Source organism: Centroberyx gerrardi, chromosome 16 (assembly GCF_048128805.1).
Source record: "Centroberyx gerrardi isolate f3 chromosome 16, fCenGer3.hap1.cur.20231027, whole genome shotgun sequence".
Lineage (NCBI taxonomy): Eukaryota > Metazoa > Chordata > Actinopteri > Beryciformes > Berycidae > Centroberyx > Centroberyx gerrardi.
In genome coordinates this window covers 1,325,930-1,351,043 of record NC_136012.1, presented here as the reverse complement: position 1 = coordinate 1,351,043, position 25,114 = coordinate 1,325,930, and the positions used below count along the sequence as shown (strand labels likewise).

Sequence of the window (25,114 nt, the reverse complement as noted above, 5' to 3'; positions counted from 1 at the left end):
ATTATAACCCCCCCCCCCAAACTCCACTACAGCGTCAGCCATCAGCCATGGAGGCAAAGCTTCCTTTGAAATCAATGAAAGCTGCTCCACTGCTGCATTGCGTTGGCGTGGAGTTGGCCGATGGAAGCGTCCAAGCTCAAAAAACACAGAGATTCAATTCTCGATGGCTGAACATGCTTTCATATAGCGCGTTGAAATAAAGTTGATTTTGGTTGTTTTCTGTTTTATTTTATTTTGTAAAGAAATCATAAAAGGCATGGCAGTGATCCACATAGGCTGTGATGTTCAGTTAGAAAAGGCCTATACGTTTTTCAAAGTGACAAAGTGTCTGGCTGTAGATTTTGGCTGTATTGCAGTTTGTTTCAGCTCAGCTTTTGTTTACATTGCACATAGTGAAAATATACCAAAGCCTCTACTTCTTCATCTTGCTGTTTTTCCCTCCGGCTCCTCTTTCAAAATAAAAGCTGCAGCTACAACAACACATTGACGCAATGCTGACTGCAACGCCACGCCATTAATGGAATGTGACAGTAAGAAGGCCTAATGAATAATTGAACTAACTTCCTGTTAACTTCATCATCTCAGTACCAAATGTTGACCCATCTGACACTGACATGGCATCCAAGTGGTAATCCTTGAGATCCTGTTTCTATTTAGTCTCCATCTTTGGTGCTCAGCGCTCATTGCTGTGGTGTTTCTGCACTGCACTTCCCAGAGATCACCTGTCAATCAAACAGTGTATTCAGTACTGTGATGTCTTCCTCCTTGGATTTTCTGTTGATGCAGTTTGAGTTTCTGTAGGTGGCGCTCTTCTCTTTGTCTGTTCAGCCATGGTGGCTATCGCTGCTCATGCTAACTACCCAGTTCTTCTATTTGTTCCAAACAATCCAGAAACGTAAAACACATTACTTCCATTTCTCATCAAAGTAGTGGGAATTACTTCCACCCAGAGGAAGTCCACTTTTTTCATCCTGGCTAGCTCAGAGCCTGCCTGTGTCAAATGAAAGAGGAAGATGACGTATGAGGAAAACGAATCAAGTGATGGTCTGGGGGTGTAATGTTAAGGTAAATCAACTTCAATCTGATATTCAGAAGGGGTGATAAAAGTAAAAAATTTTTGATCAGCAACTAATATTATTACTGAAATTGAAATAGTAATATGTTACACTGCTTGTTATTGGAAAAAGGAGTATCAGCCAGTGCTGCACATGATCAAATATCCAACCTGTATCAAGGCTTAGGTGCTACGTGTAGCATTTTGTGGTTCTCAAAATTAACACCACATTTCCCATAAACCGTGTTGCAAACAGAATGTTGCTTGTCCCCCCTCCCCGACAAATTGGAAAAGCAGTGTAGAGGCTGATAGAGGCTAACATTTTCTCAGTGATGGTCTTGTTGGTCATTACACTAATGTCTCAAGATTAATGTGGTCATGATTTATTGAAGTTAAAATGCTACATGAAGCATGTTTAATAGAGGATGTGCTAAGGTCCGGTGCTACCTATGATAGGTTCTTTGATCGGATTTTGATGAAACTTGGGGAAATGATGCATTTCATCTCTGCATTCCAGTATTTTCAAAATGACACTGACTGGCCCAAAGTGGGCACTACAATTACAGGTCAAAACAAGATGACATAATTGTTACTGATTGACCCAGAGGGCAACTGGATCATTTGTGGGTAACCACATGTTTGCTGTTGCTTTGTTTGCCTTTAATTTTATCATTGTCTACACAATAAGGCATGTTGTAATGAATAAAAGCCATAGCAGGGTGTGGTATCATACTCAAGGATGAAGACATTGGCCTAGACTCAAACGTAGACCAAAACACACCTCTCACTGGAGAGCTTTGTGAATCAGAAGTTTGTTATCTCCAATCAAGATGAGTCTGTGAAACTAGTCTTATATGGTTAATATAAAGTTTAACAGCAGGACATAAGATTTAGAACTAAGGGACCAACAGTCTCACAAATGTGCTGAACTGTCCACAAGCATTGGATTCCTGCCTCTCGCTGTCTGTCTTCGCTCTGCTGAAAAACTAATTTAACACTGAAGGAAGGGTGGACAGCCCAGCCTCCTTTAAAAAGCAGCCAAAGAGGTTTTGAGTGGATGCAGGCACAAGTATGACTACCTGGCAATCTGAGTTAGACAGATATATGAGATCTGGTCCAGTCAGTGTGGTTCACCTCTGATATGATGGATATGACGCAGCTTGATTGATTACATATTTATTGTAGACTTGTTCAATACTACACTGGTTGTCTATGGGAAGAACCCTTAACCTGAACTGATTGAAAGAAGGCATGAATATGATATTATTGCTATTAGCAGTATACTATTAGTATTAGTGTTAGTGTTAGTATTATCCTAGGTTTCAATGGATAGTTTTAGTGTCCCATGGCGTCTAAATGCTGTTTCAGAGGCTTTTCCCCCCTGCTCCTCTTTCAAAATAAAAGCGCTCTGTGTAGAAGCCAGAATGACACATTGACGCACGGTGATGCAACATCAGGCTTTTAGTGGAATTTGACAGCAAGAAGTGCCTCTGAATGATGATTCCCTGACAAGAATAAAATGAAACACTGAGAACTTGGATTTTTTTTTTTTTTTACATTTTTGACAAAATATTGGTTATTGGCAACTTCAGTCGAAAAATTTTATAGTATCGGCCTTCAAAAACACATGTCATTTGAACCCTACTGGTAATCAACATGGTTCTTTTCTCATAATGTCCTTTCATTATTTTCAGGTGTCATGCCACACTCACACTCCTTTGTCTGTCTGGGATGACTCACAATGGAGCCACGCCCACATGTGTGTGTGTGTGTGTGTGAGTGTGTGTCATTATAATGCTCGAAAATCTGGCCTTTATGAAACATCATCAATAAGCGTGCTGCTTTTCCATTTGACTGACTTAAGCTCTGTTGTCAAAACAACAGATTGTCACTATTGTACTGGTGTTTTCATATTACTGTAGGCCTATTTTGTTCATTATTCCAAGATGACACCTCTACTGGGGTGTAGCAATTTGATCCATAACTTAAACCAGTGGGTCTCTCAAAGTGGGGTTCAGGGACTTCCATGGGTCTTGGAATGTGTTCCAGGGGTACTTGAAGGTGTTTCATGGTCCCTTGAGGGGGTTCTAAGGGACCTTGAGGTGGTTCCAGGGGGTCCCCAACAAAATTAGGAATAACTTATTGTCACATTAATTTAATTCACTAGAAATTATCTCAATTAGAGAATGTAACCTACAGTCTTCACATCTACAATCTTCTTATGTGGGACTAAATCTGATCAAATAGGAGTGTGTAGTCTAATGTATGCCTATCTGGGGGTCTGTGACATGAAAATGTTTGACAACCCCTGATTTAAACTATTCATTTTCCACTCAAAATATTAACAAGTATCGGCAAATATGCTCTGTGATTGCTGGATTGAGAAAGTGCTCTGCTCAGTGCTAAACCAATGTCCTCATCACTGAATGGTTGGCTACATAGAAGTAGCTCCCAGACTCTTATGCTTCATTCACACTGTGTTGGTATGCGGCAGATGGCAAACCGGATGTTCAGTGTTTTCAATAGAAGAACAACGGTAAACACCAGAACTGGTGTGAAGTGCTGCCTACCGCCTGCAGACGCACTGTGGCAACAAAAGTTGAATTTTCCCAACTTCTGCTGTCTGCTGTGGCGGTGAAGACAAACCGGATGTTGGAAAGTCTAGCAAAATGGAAGCACGTACATTTGTTTGCCCACCTGCTCTTCTAGCTTCCTCTTCCAATTAAGATAAATTAGTGAAGAGGCAAGAGCTTTCATCTTCTGACTGAACATTTTGGAGTCTGGGAGAAAAAGCACATACTGCCAAATTTAGGATTGGCTAGAATATTCCAATTCCATGCTTGGCTTCCTTTTCATTGACAACGAGAATCCTATTGAATTATTCCTGCAAAATTTAAAGTGATAATCTGCAAGATTCTTGTTTTTCCTGATTACAGAAACACCTCTGGTGATAAACGGTAATGGCTTTGGTGTTATTTTGCACTCAATATAGGCACGACATGTAAACGGTGGCTTCTAATATTTCTTCTGTCTTCTTATATTTATTCCAAACAAAATGCTGTTGTGGCTTCTGTAAACATAAAACGCATCACTTCCAGTGCAGCAGAGCATTTTTCCTGGGAAAGACAAACCCATTCCTAGGTGTTTAGAACAGAAAATGTAAAAGCTTTCATGAACTGGGTGTACAATGCCCATCAAAGGTTTGGACACACCACATTTTTCTTTATTTTTACTATTTTCCACATTTTAGAATAATAGTAAAGACATCATAACTATGAAATAACACAAATGGAATTATGCAGTGACCAAAAAAGTGTTAAACAAATCAAAAAAATCTTATATTTTAGATTCTTTAAAGTAGCCGTCCTTTGCCTTGATGGAAAGGCTAAGGCCTTGGAAAGAAATTCATACATAGGATCAACTTCACTATTTATATTTGTCTAAGAAACTAATTTCAAGCATTTAAGCATAAGCCTTTCGATCGAAATGGCTTTAAGAGAATGAAAAACATAGAGCATTCAATGAGGTGTCAGTGTAGGATGAATCACTATTGTATGGGATATGATAGAGTAGCAAAATTAACATTTATTTATATGACAAAATAGCAAATTATTACTGTTATTACTAACTTTTAGACATTTTGAAATCAAATGAAATGGTGAGAATGAACACGCTGCTATTTAACGGGTCATTTTTTTTCGTGTATGTTGAATGCTTGAGCAGTTTGCCATTGTGGGTGACTGACATTCCGCAGTGCCGAGCGGTATGGCTTTTGTTTTTTTTTAAAGCCACGGTATGAAGGCTGCATCAGAGGTGAACCACTCCGGTTAGGTGGTCAGGACCCGACCGCTTGGGTTCAGCAGTCAGTCGGTGGCCTGTCTGCCTCGTGTGACAAAGTGAGTTCTGGTGGTGTGTGAGGAGGCAGCGCTCCACAAAGGCTGTTTGTTCAACCAACAATGTTTTATGTATGTGGTTAGTCTTTCATCAGCACACTCAGTATTCAATTTACATACCGTCTACTGATCCGGCACTGAATGTTAAGCTGTTTATGCTCTCTCAGCCACTTTATTCTGACACTGCTGTGTGCGCGTTCGTGTATGTAAGTTTGTGTGTGTTTGTGTGCGTGTGTGTGTGTGTCTTAGACAGATTGCTTTGCCCCCTCCACCCTCTCCCCTGTGGTTGTGCGGTATTGTGTTCTGGTAATAATGATGGGCTCTGTGCCTCCCAGTCTCCCTCCCAGCAGGACACACACATAAAAGGGTCCTTCTCGGGGCAGTCATGCGCGTGTGTGTGTGTGTTGCGTGTGTTGTTTGGGAGTGTGTATGTGCGCAGATGTGTGTGTGCGTGTGTGTGTGTGCGATTCTAAGAACATCATTTTCAGCGGTGCATGCTGATTGTGCTTCATACTGTGCGTGTGTCCAACCCATCAAGGTTCACATTGGTACGCTCCCTCTGTCTCTCTCTGTACCTCTGCCTCTACCTCGCTCTCTCTCGCCTCTCCCTTTTTCCATCTATCTTTCCGTTCCCCTATTTCTCCTCCCTGTATGACATTTCTGCTGTCCTCAGAAAACTTCTCTGTACTTCCCTGCGCGCATCAGCTATTGGATTTTACCAGGGGAGCCTCTCCTTTTGGTAGTGCAAATCAAAGCGACTACACTTTAGGAAATAACGGTTCCTCCTGGAGAACCTTAGGGTTCCGCACAATCCAAACGGTATCTGTAACAAGTGAAAACTAGCTTAGCGCTACTTCCATGCCTGCCAGCTGTGAGCGTCTTGGCTAACAAGGCGTCTAGATTGCTACAAAAAAAGGGAAGGAGACAGGATGGAGAAAGGAGAATAGAGGAGAATTGGCAAATAGAGAGAGGTGCAATTGCATAAAATAGGATGTTGCTTATTCAAAGTTAAACAAGTGAAAATTAGCTTAGCTTCCTTGCTTGCTAGCTGTGAGCATCTTGGCTAACAAGGTGTCTAGATTGCTACAAAAGAAAGGAAAGGAAGGAGACAGGATGGAGAGTAAGATGGGTAGAAAGGAGAATGCGGTTTGGCAAATAGTGGGAGGTGGAAAGATGCATGGATGAATTGCATAAAATAGAATGTTGCTTAGTAAAGGTTAAACAAGTGAAAATTAGTACTACTTCTTTGCTTGCTAGCTGTGAGCATCTTGGCTAACAAGCTGTCTATTACTACAAAGCCAAGACAGCCAGCGTTGGTGACTGTCTACAGCTGATGTTAACAAAGATGAACACTTCCATACAACAGCACATTAAACAATAGTCAACTTGAAAATGTAACAATGACAACTAAAATAAAATCAGCAATAATAGCTCTACTACAACTTAGCTGACATTACTATTAACATAGGGTGACCACATTTTCAAACCCCCAAACCGGGACCCTTAAGTGTACCGCATGTTCATGCATGCGCACATGTATGCGCTTATGTACGCACCATAGGCGTTTTCATCAGGATGGGGGACAATTATTTCAGCGCTTAGCACACCTAGTGACTGCACCTTTCAACACCATGGACAGCGCCTCAGCAAACGAAAAATGATGTTTTGTCTCCAAAAATCCACCAAAACATAGTTTATTTGAAAACTGTATAATAACACCAGCGTTTGCCCCGCTGAAGTAGGTCGCAACGGTGCTACTACTAGCTTGTAGCCACCGCTTATGTTTGGCCGTCTTAATATGATTTTTTATGTCGGCATTTCCACCGTGTGCGACCGAAAATGTAGTCTTGCAGTGTGTGCTGAACGCAGCACTTTCGTTGCCGGCTACTTCACGAAGAAAAGAGTAAGCCTTCTGGAGGTCTTTAGAAAAGACCGACTTTCTCTTCGGCATGACAGCTAACCGTTAGCGTACTGACAGATTCTGTCAGACAGAGCCACAAGCGTCATAGGCTAGCAACAGCCTTGACAACGACACATTGATTGATTGACACACATACAGACAAATCAGTGTTGAATTCAGACGCGTGGTGCATTGTTTACGTTTTTTGATTGGGTTAGGTAATAATGAACGGGACAGAACATGATAAACGTCTTGCTAAAAACAAGTTCTATTATTGTTATTTTAATTGTGGTGAAAACCGGGACAATTTGGTAGTGAATGTTGAAAACTGGGACATTTTAGTGTTTTACAGATATTTGTTGGGACTTGGGACACCCATCTTGAAACTGGGACAATCCCGGACAAACTGGGACAATCCCGGACAAACTGGGACAATCCCGGACAAACCGGGACGTCTGGTCACCGTATATTAACATACACTTTGCAAGGCCTAGCCTACTACGCTAACATTACATCCTCAACAAAGAAGTAAGCCCATTGTTGTTTGTCCAACAAACAAAATGCAAAACCTAAATCAAATAATCCAATGTAAAATTTCATGATTTACCTCATCAGGAAACCAGGGAACTTGAAATGAATCTTGTACTAGCTAGCCAAACGCTTCTACAAGCTATTTGAATTCTAGAGAAAAATCAATCTTCGAATGCAACTGCAGTGAAAACTAGCATCAGAAGGAGCAGTAACTTATAAAGGTTACTACATTTCTTGCAATGGCAGGCATGGCAGTTCAACAAGCCCTAATGAAAATTCTACAGGTTCCACAGCACATGGAGATGATGGCCATTTTGGCATGGCTAAAACCCTTACAATCCCTCACTATGAAAATGGTTCCTTGAAAAATCGCTCAGGTAGTGGGGTTCTTTAATCGTAACCCCATCAAATGTTTTCAAGTGATTTGAGCGACCTTATAATTTTAATTTAAAGTAGGCTACCGGTCAGACTGTCACTGTTTTGGTCATTTCTGTGACTATTGCATCCATTTTGTCAGGAGATCTTTGCACATGTGTCAAGTATTTTCAAGTCAAGAATAGTAGAAATACTATGTTAAAGCCTGCAAGATGAAATTAAATGTAATTGCCTATTTTCTGCAGTATTATTAATGGGGCAGTTGTTTCAGAAAGTGTTATCTATGTAACCTTAGAGGGTGGGTTCTTTTATAAAAAAAACAACAACTGGAAAGTGTTAATCAGAGAACTTCCAGTTTCACTTTGAAGAACCGCTAAAGGTTGATATGAGGAGCTTTTTCTTTTTACAGTCTAACAGCATCACGCAGAACATTTTCAGGGGAGATAGAATAGAAAAATATACAATATCATGCTGTGTAAGCTCTAGTATTCAACCACATGCACGCACGCACGAACACACACACACACACACACACACACACACACACACACACACACACACACACATGACAATGCAAATTTGAGAGGAATTCTTCACAGGTTTTTGCAACTTGAAAATGAAGGAAAAGGATAGGAGTCAGATTGAATTGTAGATTTCATTTTGTATTCTGTTCACTGCCGAAGTCATCTTTCTAACAAGCAATAACACGGGCTATCTGTGCTGTGGATTGTTCAAACTCCATAGGAAACCCATAGATAGAACAGAACAGAACAGAACAGAACAGAACAGAACAGAACAGAATAGAATAGACCTTTATGGACATAAAAGGTAATTGACCAGATTACAGTAGAACATATAATACATTTTATGCGAGCAAAGTTGTTATAACTTAACTCCATTTTTTACTTTTTCACTTTGTGCAATACAAAGCGTAGGATAAAGATGAACACGGAATGGAAACGTAAAAAACACATTTTACATCAGATTCTCCAAGGCAGATAATAACTAATAAGTACAGTATGCATTTCTAATATATATATATATATAAAAAAAAACATTTTAGCCACAAATGAGACATCACTGACTCTATATATAATTGTTTTTATTTTGTCTTTATCTTTGTTGCTCAGCGCTCATTGCTGTGGTGTTTCTGCACTGCACCTCCCACAGATCACCTGTCAATCAAACAGCTGTTTTACTATGAATTGATACCGTGCCATAATATCATACTGTGAAAATGTTGTGCCTGTTTTGGTTGACGTTGAACTTGACCTCCTCCTGCGCGTTGCTGACTGTCAAATGCTTGCTGAGATTATGAAAATGCAGCTGATTATTACTTTAACTGGCAGAGGTGGGGACTCGAGTCACATGAATTGGACTCGAGTCAGACTTATGTCACAATTTTAATTGCTTAAGACTTGACTTGATGCATGAAGAGAAGACTTGAGACTTGACTCGGGTTCTGGTGACTTGGAACTTGACTTTGACTTGTACTTTGATGACTTGAAAATGTTTCTAAAGTCTTCACAAAAGATCTTGTGTTTGTGTAAATGACTTAGATTGAAAATATTGAAAGTGATGAGATTTGTTCCAGCAGACGACTGAATTTAAATTCGTATGGAATGATTGAATTTATTGAAGTTGAAACTGATTATAGAAATCAAACTCATGATGCTCTTACCAAGTTTTTATCCTATTAAAACCATATTGCATTGAAAAGTCCTAGATATTTAGTTTTCTTTAAGATATTAAATTGATGCTGGACTCTTGATTTGTTCTGACTTGACTGTTCTACAATTAGACTTGAGACTTGCCTTGAGACTTGTGCCTCAAGACTTGAGACTCGAGCAAAACTGACTTAGTCACGCGTCTGTTAAATGGTTCTTTAGCACCATAAAGGTTCCATGTAGATCCATTTGGGCATGGAACCCATTATGGCGCTATAAAGAAGCTTTCTTTATAGCATCGTAAAGGGTTCTTCTGTGGCACAAGCCTAAAGTACCGTTTACTGCTACCATATTAGGTACAACCCTTTTCTTAAGAGCGTATGGCAGTTATGTGATGAGTCTGACCTTTCTCTTTTCCCCCTTCCTCTCTCCACTCTTCTATTTTCTATCTCTCCTTTTTAATATGCCCTCCTCCCTCCCTCCCCCCCTGCCTTAGGTGTGTCGCCATCCTCGGCGCCCATCTTCCCCTTCCCCCCCTCTCCCGCTGACTGTGTCGAAGCTCACCGGGGATGCGCCGCCGACCCCCAGTGCGAGGCGCTGTACCGGGGCTTGGAGCTGTGCGCGGCCGATGCCGCGCTGTCTCCGCTGGGGGAGCAGGCGGCCGCCGAGTGCCTGGAGAGCCAGGACGCCCTGCTGGCCAAACACTCGGCCCTGCTGGCGTGCAAGTGCCAGCGAGGCTCCCGCCGAGAGGAGCACTGCCTCCGCATCTACTGGAGGGTTCGCCTTCTGCCAGGTCAGTAGAGGTCGTGTGTGTGTGTGTGTGTTTTTGTATTGTCATGCAAATTACGTGATGTATCAAATTAAAAAAGCTGACCTTTGATACAGTTTCTTTATATTTTTGCATATTTTCATGCATACATTTCCACTTCCACAGCACAGTACGCTGTGTTGATAATTTCTGCTTGCATATGTTTATATCTCCCCCATTTTCTCTATTGTTATTTATATTCTATTTGCCTCTGATGTATGCTATTACTATTTGCTGCAATTTCCAAGAGGATCATTCAAGTTTCCTCTCATCTAATTGAAGCTAAAATTGTTTTTACGCTCACAAGTCTCCAGTCCATGTGTCTGTTTTAATCTTCAGAAGTATGAAATATGACCAACATTATCTAACATTAAAGAACAATAAAAACCTACCCAAGACTAATCAATACTAATCAACTTTTGAAAGACTCTGCTATTTTTCTGGTGAATTTCCTGACATCCAGGAATTTATTATCCGCTTCCACCCAGCTGATGGAAACCCACCTGATTGACGTTTTATTTTTTGCAACATTTGAAAAGTTCGCTTAAACTTTGCTTGACAGTTGGATGGAAACACAGCTACTGTCTGAGAAATGAATGGTGGCATATCTAATACGGAGGCTCCCTCTGGGACTTATTTAAACCAACACAGATCCCTTAATAACATTATAATAATAAAATTGTCTGATACTGGTCAAATGAGGGTTTATTGATAGTGTGCATGTTTGTCCTGAAAAAGGCTGACAATTCAAAATGCCAGTAACTGAACATGACCTGGTGCTGATTAATGTGAAGGTGATGTTTTTTACTGGTAGCAGCATTGCAACACACTACTGTGTGGCAGGTGGAATTACTGGAATAACGATCAGTGTCAGGCCATCGCAGACTGGAACTCAAGTTTGGAAGTGTGACTGTTAGTTTGGGAACTATAGTGAAATGTAGCAGTAGATTAAGCTGTGATAATGGCTAGAGCACAGAATGGCCTGTGCACTGTAATGCCTTGCCCAAAAACACACAAACACACATACACAGAACCTTCCAATAACTACATTCATTCCCTGACCCATAACCCTAACTTAAACCTAATCATAACTGTAATTTTTTAAAAATTAATTTTATTATTTTTTTGTTTTTAAAAAGTGTAATTCAAACAAAATACCTACGTAATGTACTAAAAAAAAGCACTCAAAGTACTCAAAAAGAAAAAGTACTCAAAAAAAAAAAAAAACCCATCATGAAGAGCTTGTGCAAGGAAGACCAAAGAAACCCCAAGGGGCTTATGGAGTGTCTCCCTTAACAAATAATAATTACAATGTAATATAGGCAACTCAACCCAAACCGGAGTTAAAACGAACAAAACAAGACAGTATAAACACATAAATAAATCAAATAGTATAGTATAGTACTGATAAATAAATGGGGGAAAAGGTGGAAAATAAGTAAATGAATATGAAAAAGAAACAGGAAAGGAACAGAAAAGCTAAGGAATAAAGAGAAAAGGCAGAAAAAGTAAAAACAAAAAAAAAACAGTGAAAAAATCTGTGATTAATTATACCAAAAAAAGAAACGGCAGTATGATAGCTCAGTTAGCATGATGATTGTGAAATAATTAGTTTGACAGTTTTTTTTAAACAGATTGGGTGAAAGGTCAAAAAAATGGGGCTTTGGCTGTCTTACATCTTTTTTTTTTACATCATCGAAATGACCTCACTTTGAATGTCTAAAACGAAAACACACACACTCACACTCACACTCACACACACGCGCAGGTCTTGAGCGTGGAACCGTATCCGGAGTGCCGGTGTGATGTGTGTATCAGTAAGTGAGCTAACGCTAGCCAGCGGACTCCTCCTCCCCTGTGGCCTATTAGTCAGCAGAGCATTAGTGTAATTACACACTCCTTAGCTCCGAACGCTGCTAGGCTGCTCTAGCGTGTCATTACCATAAATATATAGCCCAGAATGGGATTTACATACATAAACACTTTACATGCCATTACATTCTTGATTGAGTCTGTACTTTGGAGTGTGTTGAATAATTTGTAGGAAGAAACGGCTGGTCCAGTTCACTAGTCAATCAAGCCTCTGCTAATGGGTTTCACAATGAGACAAAAGCTGCCCAGTGAAGAGAGCCAATAAAATAAGGTCATGGTGACTTTGGGTTTTCCTTTATATGCTGCCTTCATTTGAGCCATGCCGATTTGATTTAAAGCGCCGGAGGAGCCATGCCATTGGTTGATGATGGTTGTTACTATGAGGTTATGCTTCAACCACATAAAGCCCTCCGTAGTGAAGTGAAATGTTCTGTAATGTAATTGTGTGAGGCGGGTTACGCTGTCGTGCTGTGTCTCTATTAGCTGCGTTCAGTGTGGCTGGAGCGAGCCGCAGTTTGGCGCGGCGTGTTCGCATCTCATTCGATTAGCGAGCGATCTGAGGAAACGTCGAGATTAGGAAATTACATAAGAGCACAAAAATGTATATCAAGAAGTGGAACATCGAGAAGGGAAACGCGCCACATTAGATCTGCCTATGAGGCTCGACCTGTACATCGCATCTCCACTGTCTTTTAAATAAAGGATAACTGGAAAATGAAAAAAAGATTGCATGAAAATAAATGACAGCCTTTGTTCTCCCAATCAGCTTTTGTGAAGAAGGTGTCAATTTGACACGGTGAACCGTCATAGCAGAATGCTGCGCAGGTTTATTTTTCCCCACTGAGGGACAGGAGATGTTATAGTTGGAATCAGTGAGTTGCTTTACAGTATGTGGGAGCATGTTGGCAGCATTGGCCAGATTTTACCAGGTTTTGGCCAGGTTTGGTCAGATTTGGTCATATTTGGTCAGGTTTAACCAGGTTTGGTCATATTTGGTCAGGTTTTGTCAGGTTTGGTCAAGTTTGGTCAGATTTGGTCAGGTTTGGTCAGATTTAGTCATATTTGGTCAGGGTTAACCAGGTGTGGTCAGGTTTGGTCAGGTTTGACCAGGTGTGGTCAGGTTTGGTCAGGTTTGGTCAGATTTGGTCAGGTTTGGCCATATTTGATCAGATTTAGTCAGGTTTGTTCAGACTATAGCACAATTAAAGCTGTTGAGTAAATTGTGACAAAAAGAAGAAAAAAGACGTGACATTTGTGAACAGCTGTTAATGCACATATCCAAATCATATCCATATCCAAATCTGCACATACTGTCTACACATTTTGCACATCACGTATGCTGTAATTTCACATATTTGTTCTGTTCATATTCTCATATTCTTCTCATTTTTTCAATGTTGCATATATAGATATATATTCTTATAATTTTCACTTATTCAGTCCTGCGCATATTTCATATTCTTTTCATATCGTACTTCTTCATTCACTTTCCTCTCTCTCTTTGTTCTCCTGCTGTTGTTTTGCACACCCTCATACTGTTATAGTTCATATTTTTCATTTAGACATTTCCACAACATGTTCTAGTGTTGACATTGTTGGTTGTATTATGTTTAACACCTCCATTTTCTCTATTCCTGTTAATATAATTATTATTATAATTTTGCTGTATCCTACTATTTGCTGCTGCTCAATTTCCCAGGGATCAATAAAGTTTAATTTAATCTTATTTTCATTTTAGCATACAATTCATGTAAATAGGAAATAATTAATCTCCTATTAATATTTGGTTAGGGTTAGGGTACCTGTGTATGATCTGGTGACGTGATGTTGTATGTGTATGTTTATGTGTATGTGTGTGTGCGTGTGTGTACTCCTTCTCTCCAGGGGAAGACGAGCTTGAAATGTCTCCCTACGACGACACGCTCATGGACACTCGTATGGCCTCCTTAGTGGCAGGTAAACACACACACATGCACACACACAAACACTCTCTCTCTCTTATGCAGACTTTGTTATAATTAGGTCATACGAGTCAATGTTCATCACCGTCACACATGGATTATTTAATGGCAGACAGCTCTATAGTTGTGTTTGTCATACAAGTACACTTCACCGGAGCAGCTCAATTCGCCAAGCTACAAACATGTTAATCAATATGTATCAATCAATAAATAAATCTATAGCCAGTGATCAGCTGACTGAGGGAACTCCTCTCTCTTTGTTCCTTTTCCTCTTTCGTAAAGTTCAATTTCAATTTTTAAAGTATTTTCTGCCAAAGGAAAAACAACAAATATAACCAGATTCAGTTAACAGTCATACTAATGTGACATTAATAGCAAATGGTTCAATAATATCATATAAATCCCGAGTTGAAAAACTTTGTATTGTTATGCAAATGAGCATGGTCGTGGTGTGAGAACCAGTCACGTTCACAAAGTTTCCTGCTCACCAGGCTATATGGCTATATTAGCTTATTAGCTTATGAAGACAAAGCTAACAAACGAAATACATGGAGGAAAGTGACAGAGATTCTTGGTCTTCCTGGTGTGTCACCTGAAGTAGCCTGGATAGTTTTGCTGCTAACTTTGGCTCTGGCAGGCTAAACAAATACTGTTAGCTTGCTATAGCCTACCTATCCCATTACACCCAAATACACTACTTACCTAGCTAGCTTGCTTGCTAGCATAAAGCACAGAGGTGGGAACTCAAGTCAAATGGCTTGGACTCAGTCAGATTCAAGTCACAATTTTAATGGCTTGAGACTTGACTTGGGTTCTGGTGACTTGGGACTTGACTTTGACTTATACTTTGATGACTACAAACAATATTGCATCAAAAAATCTTTGTTTTCTTTAAGATATTAAATTGATACTGGACTCTTGATTTGTTGACTTGACATGATAACACTTAACTTGATAATCTACATTTAGACCTGGGACCTGACTTGAGACTTGTGCCTCAAGACTTGAAATTGTCTTGATTATGGATTTGGATTGTATTTGGGCAAAACCGAGTGACGCCCACAAGCAACGATTTTTGATAGATTTTCCTCTACTCACTTTGTCATTTCACTCCCTCCTCCGTCCTATTCCTCATCTGCTCCCTCCACAGCACCTCCAGCCTCCTCATTCTTGTGTGACTGATTGTGTGATTTTTAGGCATGTTTTTTTTTGTTTTTTTGGTTGTTCTCAGGTCTCTCTTGAAAAAGAGAACAGGATCTCAGTTAGACTACCAGATTAAATATGGGTTATATGCTTTTTGAACTGAAGAAAAGACATTCGGGTCCTGATTTCACCAAACCATGCAGGTAGCAGCCATGGACAAATACGGACGTCATCTCCATGTTCATTTTGCCGCTAGATTTATGCTGCTTTACTTCTCTCCTTCCTCCATCCTCTTCCCCTCTACCCCCTCACCCCACCCCCAGCCTCCTCGTACATGCTGTTGGACGTCGAGAACCAGTGCCTGAAGGCGGCTCAGGACTGCGGCCTGTACGAGAAGTGCGGCTCGCTGCGGTCCGAGTACGTCGTGGCCTGCACCAAGCGGGTGCCTACAACCGACCGCTGCAACCAGCACAAGTGCCACCGGGCCCTGCGGCGCTTCCTGGAGCGCGTGCCGGAGGAATACAGCCTGGGTGTCCTGTTCTGCCCCTGCACCAACACCCTGTGTGGGGAGAGGAGGAGGAAAACCATCGTACCCTCCTGCTCCTACCAGGAGATGGAGGGACCACAACCCAACTGCCTGCACCAGCAGAGCTTCTGCCGCCGGGACGACCTCTGCAGGTTAGAGACCAAGCTGAGATGAGTGTATAGGTTACACTGATACATGGGTTAGACTAAATTATGGGGCCAATATTGTCCTTTTATTAAAAATGGGATGATAGATATAATGCAGTTTGACTGATTACATTCTAGAATTGACCAATACTACACTGGTTGTCTATGGGAAGCCCTTAACCTGAGAGGATTCTAATGAGCCATCTTGATCAGATTCCATACCAGTATACATGAATATGCAGTTATTATGATTATTAATATTATTCTCCTGGGTTTCAGTGGAGATTTTATGGTCTAAATGCAGAGGCTTTTCCACCCTGACGAGTATATAATTCTGGGGGAAACACTGAATACTGAATACTTTTCTGGCATGAAAATGGTCAAATTTAAAGATCTTGAAAACTGCCAAAAAATACTAGTGGCTTCAATCCAAAAATATTGATACCCCAGCTTTGATGGGAATGTACAAGTGAGGGACAAAACCACATTCATGTTTTCCCCATTCAGCACTACAGTATATATATTGAATTTATAGAGGGAGGAAAATGAAAACAGACAGAGAATAAAGAAGGAATGGAGGGATGGAGAAAAAGGCAGTAAAATCTGTAGGAAAATCATAAATAAAGTGTCAATACTTGTAATTTTCACAAAATATCCCAACATATCGGTATTGGTATCGGCCTTCAAAAACCCTAATTCCCATGTACACAAACACACACACATGCAAACTCCTTGCCCACTTCTTGTGTTTGATGTTCAGTTGTTGTGTGTGTTGTTGCCAGGTCCAGACTGGCTGATTTCCTCCATAACTGCCAGCCATCTCCTCTGTCGGCCTCTGGCTGTCTGAGAGACTCAGCAGGCCTCTGCCTCCGGGCCTACGCTGGACTCATTGGTATGGGATGGAGGGATGGAAAACTGATGAAAAAGGGGGGAGATGAGGGAAGGGAGAAAGAGACAAGGAGGAAAGATGGATGAGTTGCATGAAATACAATGTCGCTTATTACCTCCTCTGTCTGTCAGCAGGATATCTGGAAAACCTATGAACAGATTTCCATGAAATTTGGTAGACAGATAGGCCTTGAGCCAAGGAGCAATTGATTCAATGTTGGTGGTGATATGGATCTAGGATATCTACCATGAGACCTAACTTGAAATTTAAGTGATAGCAATGTCTAACAATAATTTGGAGAATTGTTTGTTGGTGGAGGTTTGCACTCTCTGCCTTCTAGTTAAAGGTTAAACAAGTGAAAACTAACAAAGTGCTAGTTTCATGCATGTTTTGAAAAGCCACCTGAAAATATAACATTGAAAAACCAAATCACATTACCAGTATAGCTCACTACAACTTAATTATACTAACGTTCCTCAACAAAGGATTAAGCCACTTAAAAATAAGAAGTCCAACAAAAAATATGCAAAACCTAAATCAAATGTTGTAATGTTGTAAAAGCCAAACGCTTCCATAAGCTATTTGAATTGTAGAGAAATGGAAAAATCAACCTTCTAATGTAACTGCAGTGAAGACTGGCATCAACGGGAGCATCAGCTGGTCTATAAAGGTTACTATCAAAGGCATTTCAGACATGGCAGTTCAACAAGGACCTAATGAAAATCCTACAGGCTGTTAGACACATCAGCACATGGAGATGCAGGACCTGCTGGAAAACATAAATGAAAAGGCTTCAAAATGAAGAAAAAGGACATAAAACATGGGACTAAACCTAAAATTGTCATCATGAATGACAGCCACATATGATAAATTTGACAGCAAAATACACATTTTTGCGAACACAATTTGTGCACCACAATACAGATGCTGTCTTGTATTTGTATTTAGTAAAAGAGAGCCTTCTAAAAGTACTTAATAATGCACAAAACAAATACATTTGGCTATACAGGATCCAATGGATAGCTTGATGGACAGAGAGAAAAAGTAAAGGGTAGAAAGGCAGAAAGTGAGTGAGCGGGGAGATCAGGCGGAGGAGAAGAAACAGCAAGATAGAAAGTGAAGATGTACGACAGCTGACAAGAGATGTGGATACAGAAATGTTGAGTGGCTTTCTGCTCTCTCTGACAATGATGGATGAGTTTTCTATGAGGCTCATATCATTCTTAAAGGCACAACCCATACTCCACACATTAACAACAGGGCAGCAGAAGGTCCGCCGTAAAAATGGGAGTGACGATACAATACAGTGAGATTTATCATGAGATTTGTTTTGATTCTCAAATTCCCAGAACTTGATTTAAAACTAAGAATGGCCTTCAATATATTTGGGACTAAAAAAAAGACCTGTATTTTTTTTTTTTTGCAAAAAAAAAAAAAAAAGTAGAGCACCATTTGATTTTGGTTTACCTAAACTCATATTACCACCTATTTAGTCTGACATAAATCTTTATAATGTAAATTCATAGTGCACATCATAGTAAGTAGTATAGAACTGTAAGTTAAATGAGGATAAGGTCTTTCAAGTGAAAATGCATAAATGAATTAATTTAATTTTGCTAGTGGTTGTTTTGACTTTTTTCCCCCAACTATCTTCATTGAAAACAGCAGACAGGCAAAATGACTTCAGATCCCAGAAGACACAGAGTAATAATATTATTTAGGTCATTCCACTTTGAATATGTGTCAAAATATGATTTTCAGACTCTTGAAGTTTTAACATGTGACATCCCTACTACCACTGATCATTAGGACATGAAATGTCCCAGGAATTCCTGAGATATAAGCTCCGAAAATGACGTTATATACCAAAGTGAAATATTGCTTAAATTAATATAAGGTGCTATGTGTATCATTTTAAAACATCAATATATCATTGTGAACTTAGTTGTGATACCTTGATCTAAGTACCATAACCAAATAAGCCTCTATCTCACACCGGTAGTATTGTTAGTGCTAGTGCTTCTCCAAATTAAGACTACATTTCCCATAAACCCCGTTGATTCCTGTCCCCCCTCCCCCTCCCTGAAGAGGATAAACATGTTGAAAGTGATTCTTCCATCGACCTTTTCCACCATCTGTAATTAGTTTAATGTCTCAAAATGATTTATTGATGTTACAATGAGACACATACCACCTTTACCTTGTCCCAAGTGAACTTGCAGGACTCTGTTCTGACCTTTGACCTCGCTGACCTGCAGGCACCATCATGACCCCCAACTACATCAGTAACAGCTCTGCGGATGTGTCACTGTGGTGTAACTGTGAAGGCAGCGGCAATCAGTGGCAGGACTGTCTGAGACTCCAGCGCATGTTCACCCACAACCCCTGCCTGCGTGAGTCTACACTGTACTGTATATACACATCATTTCTGGATATATGGCTTCAGATGTCACTCAATATATTTGTCTAACCAGTATATATCGGTTTGTCGTCCACCTCTGATATGATGAATATGATGCAGTTTGACTGATTACATATTTATTGTAGAATAGATCAATACTACACTGGTTGTCTATGGGAAGTGAGACGTTTTTAGCAGATTCCACACAATTATTATTATTAGTATTAGTAGTAGTAGTAGTAGAGGTAGTAGTAGTATTACCCTGGGTTTCAGTGGAGTGTTTTAGTGTCCAGTGGTCTAAATCAGTGGTTCTCAACTTGGGGTCCGGGGACCACCAGGGGTCCTTGAGGGGATTCCAGGGGGTCCGCAGCAAAGCCGTTATTTCATTTACAAGAAGTTAACACAATTAGAGAATGTAGAAGAATGACTACTTTGATCATAGTTTCACTGTTATCTCTCTACCTATAATACAGATAGTCATGGAGTTCTGGACAAAATCATATCTAACAATAAAAATATTCTCAGATTTCGGTCCAAGACACAAAATTTTTATCAAATGGGGGTCCGTGGCCCTGATGTGGACTAAAGTAGGGGTCCTTGAAAAAGGTTGAGAATCACTAGTCTAAATTGTGTTTCAGAGACTTTTCCACCCTGACAAGAATAAAATTGAATACTGGATACTTTTTCATTTTTGGAAATTTTGCATCTGTGGACTGGAATCATGAAAAGACCCACGCCGCAAAAATTTTATAAAAATAATAGTCACCGTCAAAGCTGCTTTGAGGAAAAATTCGAAGGGAATCAAAATAAAAAATTGAAATGAGGCGAGGCTGATTTCAACACATCGACGTCTATTGAATATTTCTGGATGGTTGGGTCTTGGCATGATGTTCGCTATGAATTGAACTAATGAAACGGCTTCAGCACTGCTAGCATTGCCCAAGAGGCGGGGGAAAAACAAGTCGTCCATCTGTCAATCAATCAAATCAGCTGTCAATAAGCCTGTCGATACACGTTGAGCCTGTATGTCCAAACACTAAAGCTTAGATCGATGCATCGACGCGCTTCCCACAAAACTTGGTGATTTATCAAGCCACCGACAGCCGAAGCAATAAAGCTGCCAAATAGATATGCATGTTCACGCCCACGCACACACACACATGCGTGCACACTGACAGGCGCTGTGTCTCCACGCAGGTAACTCTATCAGTTCGATGGGGAACTCCGGCCCCCAGCCTGCAGACATCACCCCCCCTCCTGCACCCAGACCCTCCCCGCTGGTTCAGGAGGACGAGCTGCTGAGCAACAACCACCTACCTGAACATAACAACATCGTGAGTACAGTGCAGCTGATTGCACGCTCATCTGCACCCGCTTCACCTTTGAAAAGCCTTCCTATAGTCTTTGGCTTTTATTCAATTTCCCTTGCTTGTAAAGCACTTTGTAAATTTATTGGGAAAAAAGCTTTATAATAATATTTTTGGCATTGTTAATAACAATAGCAATGATAATATTATCATCTCCATCTTCAAAACAATTCAACAACTGGCCTCTTTTTTTTTTTTTTAAACTTGAGCTTTTAAATTTTTTTAATATAATTTACACATCCCATGTTAAAGATGTGGCCCACTAATAGAATATAACTATATTATTGAAAAAGTTTTGCCCTAAAAAGGTTCTTCTATCCACTCAAATAATAGAGATCCATTTAAATTCTACCTTTGGAAGTAAGTGATTTGAATTGACATTGAATTAACATAAGGACTCATCACTCACTCACTTACAGCATTGAGTGTTAGCGTTTCCTTAACCTTACACAACATAACTTAGAAATATCAATAAACAATGATTTGTTTAGCAGTTCCAAGGTCTTAATCATTCCATACCATCGATATTGCTTACTCTTCTCAATGCTGTTAGTTTAAGACAATAGTTAGTCAGTGTTTGATTTGAAGATCAAAGGAATTGCCCATGGGCAGGAATTATCAAAGCACTTTGGCAAGCCTTCAAAAGATTTTATAGTGTGAGTACAATCTTAACAAGAACAGCACTCCATAGGAGCGCTTTAGTCCAGAGGAGAGACGCCTGCTTCAGCTATACAGAGCAGCGATTCACTTGTGAACCTGAAGGAGGTCTGATGTAAACCCAGATTGAATACACACTGTAATTTTCCACCTTCATATTTTTTCTCAGTTGTGTCCTCAATCTTTCAGAAATGGCTGACAGAAGCTTAATCACAGGAATCTTTGTTGATTTCACCCTGAGACACCACAAGCTTCTGCTGAAGTGAACGCACCGTCAGAGAAGCTGTTAAAATAAACACAAAAACTGCATTGAAATGATTTCTCACACACACCTTATTACCAGTGTCCAAAATTCACTTTCACTTTCACCTGCCAAGGGTTGGTGAACTAAAAAAAATGTAATGTGTATATGATGTGTGTTTCTTTTTTAAAAACGGAAACTGCTATGATGCATAACAAATTTCAGAAAAATCTGACAATAAAGTTCTATCATCGTATTGTATCATATCATATATTGTTTGGTATCGTATCATATATTGTATCGTATCGTATCACATATTGTATTGTATAATATATTGTATCATAATGTATCATATATTGTATCGTATCGTATCATATACTGTATTGTATCATATCGCATCATATATCGTATCATATCGCATCATATATCGTATCGTATCGTATCATATATTGTATCGTATCATATATCGTATCGTATCATATATTGTATCATATCGTATCATATATTGCATCGTATCATATATCGTATCGTATCATATATCGTATCGTGGTGTTATCATATATCGTATTGTGTCTTTATCATATATCGTATCGTATCGTATCATATATCGTATCGTATCATATATCGTATCGTATCATATATTGTATCGTATCGTATCATATATTGCATCGTATCATATATCGTATCGTATCATATATATCGTATCGTGGTGTTATCATATATCGTATTGTATCATATATTGTATCGTATCGTATCATATATTGTATCGTGTCGTATCATATATTGTATCATATCCAATCGTATCGTACCTACCAAGAATCATTTTTACCGGAATAACTATGTGTATGTACAGATGTATCTACCTACCTGTTTTCAATCCTATTTTCTGTATAGAATCAGATACTGTGTGAAACTTTCACTAAAGAGACAAGAACAGCTTTACAGTTTTAATTTAAAACTTCCTCACTCGCTTATACAATGAATCTTGTCATTTTTTTCTTTTTAGTGGCCTCACACCTGCTGTGTGTTGCCACACAGGGATAATGTTTCAACTAACTTTGATTGACTTTGATCTGATTGGCTCTCGGCCAGAGAGTGTACGGTGGCCAGCAGGGACAAAGTTTGAGAACAGGCAAAGACCAAAAAATGTATATAACGAAGGTATTTAGATGTTATTGTCTCAAAATGTTACCAGCCAGTGTGGCGGGCGACCCCTACTGATTTATCCTCCAAAGACAAATTTTACTGACATTTGGCGCTTGGTGGGGGGGCGGGGGATTTCAAACCCTGGATATGACCAAAAAAAAATGTTCAAGGCATCTTGACTGTGTCAGTTTAATTTGCCTCTCCCAACCAATCACACAGCACATATGGCTCACAGACAAATTTTGGCCCCAAAGTGTTTTGATTCCAGGCCAGTCGGATCAGATTTTAGTTTGCCAACACGGAGATGTGCAGAAAGCAACAGACGACGTGTTAAAGCGGACACGCGGACGCGCTGAAAAGTACGAACACGTATTTTGAGAGTGTCATATCTCCTGGCTGACCTTGTCCAACAGTGACCATTAAATGTGGTCCAATCCAATCCCGGTCCTGGCTACTGTAACCTTGGCCAGACCACAATCTACCGCGCTGTGGTTCCCTGGCTCCCAGCATGCCTCACTGCCAGAGATAATCTGGGCCGCCAGACAAGAGGGGATTCCAATTCGCTCTCTTCCTCTCTACCATCCTCCCTCCCTCTCTCTCTCTCTCTCTCTCTCTCTGTCTCCCTCTCTCTCTCCTTCTCTCTCTCTCTGTGTCTCTGTCTCTCTCTCAGTGAGCGGATTAGATGAGGTGTTGGTTGGAAGCAGTGCATCAGTCAGGCTTCATTAGTATGAATTTATTCATGCCCATCTGTCTCCCCCCCTCTCTTTCCCCTCTTCCCCCTAATCCCTCTTCCTTCCTTCCTTCCTTCCTTCCTCCCTTCCTCTTGCTCTCTTCCTCCTCCTCCTCTCTTTCTCATTCACTCTCTCTACCTCTTCTCTCTTCAAGTGTTGGCCTACATTGTACCCCCCCCCCCCCCCCCCCCCCCCACACACACACACACACACACACACACTTTCTGCTCATCCGTCACTCAGCTCCTTGTCTTGTCTCTCAAAGAAGCTTTGCTTGTTTCTCTAAAGTGATTTTTCCACTTTGGTAGACCATTTGAAGGGTTTCACTTTAAAACGCTGAATATCCATTCTGGCAACGGGGAAAAAAATGTCACCTAATGTTCACGGCTCACCATTTTAGCAAGGCATGGGTTGACTGAATGTTTAAAAATTGTTGCTACTTTGTGAAGAAAGACAATCAAATCTGCAATAATTTCGGTAACAGTTCAGTTGGGAGGTGTCATTTCCATTTGTCATTTCGGAGATCAAGCTTGATTATCTCAGTTTGGAACAAAGCTCTTCATTTTCGTTCGCACACCTCTGTATGAGTTCACAGCTGGGAATTCACAATCCAATTAACCAGAAGAAAGTAATATAAAGAGTGAAGCTACATTCATGTCATATCAGAATGACTTGATGGTTAAAAGCCATGACTTTTCTGTGGACTTTGGTTGCCCCTGATCCTTTTCACTCTTAACACACATGAACTTAGTGATGATACATTTGACTTCATGCTTTAGAGCAGTGATTCTCAACCTTTTTCATATCAAGGACTCCTAATTTAGTACACATTAGGCCCACATACCCAAATCTGAGAATATTTTTATTGTTAGATTGATTTTGTGATATTGCACATCGTATCGTAGCGCATCGTTCCGTATTGTACTGTAGCGTATCTTATCATTTCGTATCGTATCGTATCGCTTCGTTTTGTTTCGTATCATATCGTATAGTTTCATATCGTATCGTATCGTTTCGTATCATATCGTATCGCATCGCATTGTGTTGTTTCGTATCTTATTGTATCATATCGCTTCATATCGTATCGTATCGTGAGATAAGCATATCGTCCCATCCCTAGTATTTACCCTCTGAAAGCTGAGGTGAACAGTATTTTCTCATAGGTCACTTGTATCCATCCCTTTCCCCATATGACGCTAAAATGTGAAAATGACCCACAAATGTAAAAGTCAAGTTCTGACTACTGTCTGTCTCTCTGTCAGGTGCAGGAGAGCGAGGAAGAGGAGGTGCTGCGAGAGGAGGAGGAAGAGGAGGTGGAGAGCGACGACGGCGGCCAGTTTGACGTCATCCCGCTGTATTCGGAGAGGGCCACCGTCTCCAACCTGGGCTCTGGGGCCGAGGGGGCCGCCACCCCCTCCACCGGCCCTCCTCCGCCCATCCTGGTCCTCCTCCTGCTTCTGTCTGCCTCCCTCAGCTGGGGGTAGAACGGAGGATATAGAGGACACACACACACACACACACTTACACACATACACATACACACACATATACACACCCTGGACCAGCCAACAACCCCGGACTGATTGAAAGAAAAGAAACAAAGCGAAGAGACTTCTCCTTTTGTCAGTAGCGTCTCGTTGTTTCCTCACTTCCTTCCTCGCTTCCCTCCTTCCCCTCTTCTTCAATGTACAGTTTTTTCCCCAAATGTCCCTCTTGACAGATGACGGTTTGACCCGCCGCATGCGACTTACCTGTCCATGGGCCGTGTCAACAGTGACTGAGGGGTAGGGGGGGACGGGGTGTTGA

General features: G+C 40.5%; 1 protein-coding gene across 1 annotated transcript in view; it reads left to right on the top strand.

Moving 5' to 3' along the window:
• The window catches only part of gfra3 (GDNF family receptor alpha 3), a 30,629-nt gene extending 5,837 nt beyond the window's left edge, over positions 1-24,792 (top strand). The window contains exons 2-8 of the mRNA XM_078289320.1: positions 9,917-10,213; positions 13,985-14,056; positions 15,528-15,882; positions 16,659-16,768; positions 19,024-19,158; positions 20,364-20,500; positions 24,571-24,792. Of these exons, the coding sequence (XP_078145446.1) occupies positions 9,917-10,213; positions 13,985-14,056; positions 15,528-15,882; positions 16,659-16,768; positions 19,024-19,158; positions 20,364-20,500; positions 24,571-24,792 (1,328 nt within the window). The remainder of the gene's footprint in view (positions 1-9,916; positions 10,214-13,984; positions 14,057-15,527; positions 15,883-16,658; positions 16,769-19,023; positions 19,159-20,363; positions 20,501-24,570) is intronic.
• The last annotated feature ends 322 nt before the right edge of the window (positions 24,793-25,114 follow it).